A 2,402-nucleotide genomic window follows, 5' to 3' on the forward strand; every position below is an offset into this window, starting at 1 on the left:
GTGTCTTTCTATAGCACTTAGTTGGTAGATCTTTGTTGCTTATCTGATTCATGTCCTCTATTAGATTTTAAGGCCTATAAGAGCAGGGCTTAAATTCACAATGGTAAGCACAATTACTGGCACCTAGAAGGGCTACAATATAAATTTATGAAATTGAATGAGTAATTGGTGGAGCCTAAAGGTAGAGGAGTCCATTTCAAATGTTGTATCGTCTTAATTTGGTACAGTCAGACTATGAGATGTGCAGAGTAACTGGGCAGCAACGTATCTGGGGTAATCATTAAACTTTACAGACATAAATGTGGTTTTTTTTTTCTTTCCATTTAATATATTTTCTTGGCACTCTCATCTACTCCTTTTATTTATATTTTCAGAGGGTGTTTTAACACTGCGGGCAAAACCCCCACCTCCTGATGAATTTATTGACTGTTTCCAAAAGTTCAAACATGGATTTAACCTTCTGGTAAGTGAAATTTATTTATACATAATTAAAATAAACAAACGAAAGAGGTCAAAGTCCAGCCAGAATGTTCCTGATTGAACTAAGAGACAAAATTTTTCTTACAGATTTTCGAATGTATTTTTTACTTACCTTTAATTAGAACAGATTATAAAACATGTATATCCAAAAGATTTGATCAAAAAGAATAACTCCTTTTTTAAAAAACTAAATTTTCTAAATCTCACTCACCCATGCCAATTAATAGACTAAAAGTGAATCTAGTAGTAAAGAACTCTTCATCTGAGTCAGTGTTGGACCTTTTGAGTATCTGTCTTTTGCTCAATTACATCATCTTAAAATGTTTATCTGTTTTCTTAATGTTACAGGCCAAATTGAAGTCTCATATCCAGAATCCCAGTGCTGCAGATTTGGTTCATTTTTTATTTACTCCATTAAATATGGTAAGATTTTATTTATTTGCGGAAGTAAGCATTCTTAGTATGTTTTCAGTCCCAAGTGTTTATTTAGATTAAGTAGACAACTTTTCTTCATTACCTTGCATAAATATTTTTCTTGCCATCTCAGTGAACATTAAGGATGCAAAATTTGAGAGTTTGAAAGAATCTTAGAAATTACATAGTTCAAACTTTTTATTTTATAGCTGAGGAAACTAATGTCTCTGATAGAGCTAGGAAAATGAAAAGAAATAAAGATTTATTGGATACCACTGTTTTAGTACATACTAGTATGTAATATAAATGGGTTGAGTAATATAGAAAATGTTCTCTTTCTCATGAAATAGAGAAAATAGGCATGAGGAGTCCAGTTCTGGATGGATGGCTTTGCTCCATGATGTTATTCAGATTCCCATATTCTTTTCATTGAAGTGTTCCTCCACCACCTGAGCTGTCTCTGATTCAATCCTTTGTTCACTTATTTATTCAAGTAATATTAACTGACAACCTGCTATGTGCTTGGCATTATTAGTACTTCATTAGGAATAAAACAGACATAAATTCTTATCCCCTCAGAACTTAAATTGTACTATGGAAGGGCAAACAGTAACTAAATAAATGCATAACTAATACAGCCTACTAAAAATAAATGCATAATGAGTAAATACAGCAGGGAAGGAGAACAGGGAACGTTTCAGGTGCATGCCTGTGTGTGTGTGCATGTGCGTGTGTTGTGTATTACAGTTGTTGAATAGGGTTAGTTAAGGGAACAACTCATGGAGGTGTCATTTGAGCAAATAAAGAAGGATTAAGTCATGTGGATTTCTGAAGAGAGAGAATTCCAGGAACAGGGAACGTAGATGCTATTAGATGATAACATGCAAATTATGTTCTTGGAGCAAATAGGTATCCTTACTTGCACAGAGTGAGGGAGGAGATCTTGATTAGTAGGAGATGAGGTCAGCAAATCAATAGGACATATCTTGTCCTTATAGGTGATTGTGAAACCTTTGACATTTTTGGAGGGTTTTCAGCCGGAAAAGGATTGCTCTGGCCGATATGTTTAGAAATTTGGGGGAAAAAGGGACTGAGGTGGCTATTAAAATAATCCAGATGGGAGATTATGGTGTTTGGCAACGTTGAAGGTGGTGAAAAGTTGGATCCTGGTTATAAACCATAGAAACAACAAAGTCTGCTGGTAGACTGGGTGTGCTGTGCAAGCGCCAAGGAATCCCCAAGATTTTTGGACTGAGACTATTAGGATGAACTGATTATTAACTGAAATAAAGACTATGGGTGAAGTGGATTTTTGGAGGAGGATAAGGAATTCAATTTAAACATGTGAAAATTGAGTTATATTCAGATGGACAAGTTTGAATTGGTAGTTGAATATACAAATTTGGAGTTCAATGGAGAAATCAGGCTTAGACAAATAAATCTGAGGATCATCTGCTTATAGAAGGTATTTAAAGCCATTAAAGTAGATGATGTCACCAAGAGAGTGA

At 34.6% G+C, this 2,402-nt stretch overlaps 1 protein-coding gene across 1 annotated transcript in view; it reads left to right on the plus strand.

Annotated features, from left to right (window-relative positions):
• Positions 1-2,402, plus strand: part of EPS8 (epidermal growth factor receptor pathway substrate 8) — a 64,088-nt gene that overhangs the window by 24,884 nt on the left and 36,802 nt on the right. The window contains exon 11 of the mRNA XM_023538247.1: positions 829-903. Coding sequence (XP_023394015.1) covers positions 829-903 — 75 coding nt within the window. The remainder of the gene's footprint in view (positions 1-828; positions 904-2,402) is intronic.

This window comes from Pteropus vampyrus, unplaced genomic scaffold (genome assembly GCF_000151845.1).
Source record: "Pteropus vampyrus isolate Shadow unplaced genomic scaffold, Pvam_2.0 Scaffold216, whole genome shotgun sequence".
Lineage (NCBI taxonomy): Eukaryota > Metazoa > Chordata > Mammalia > Chiroptera > Pteropodidae > Pteropus > Pteropus vampyrus.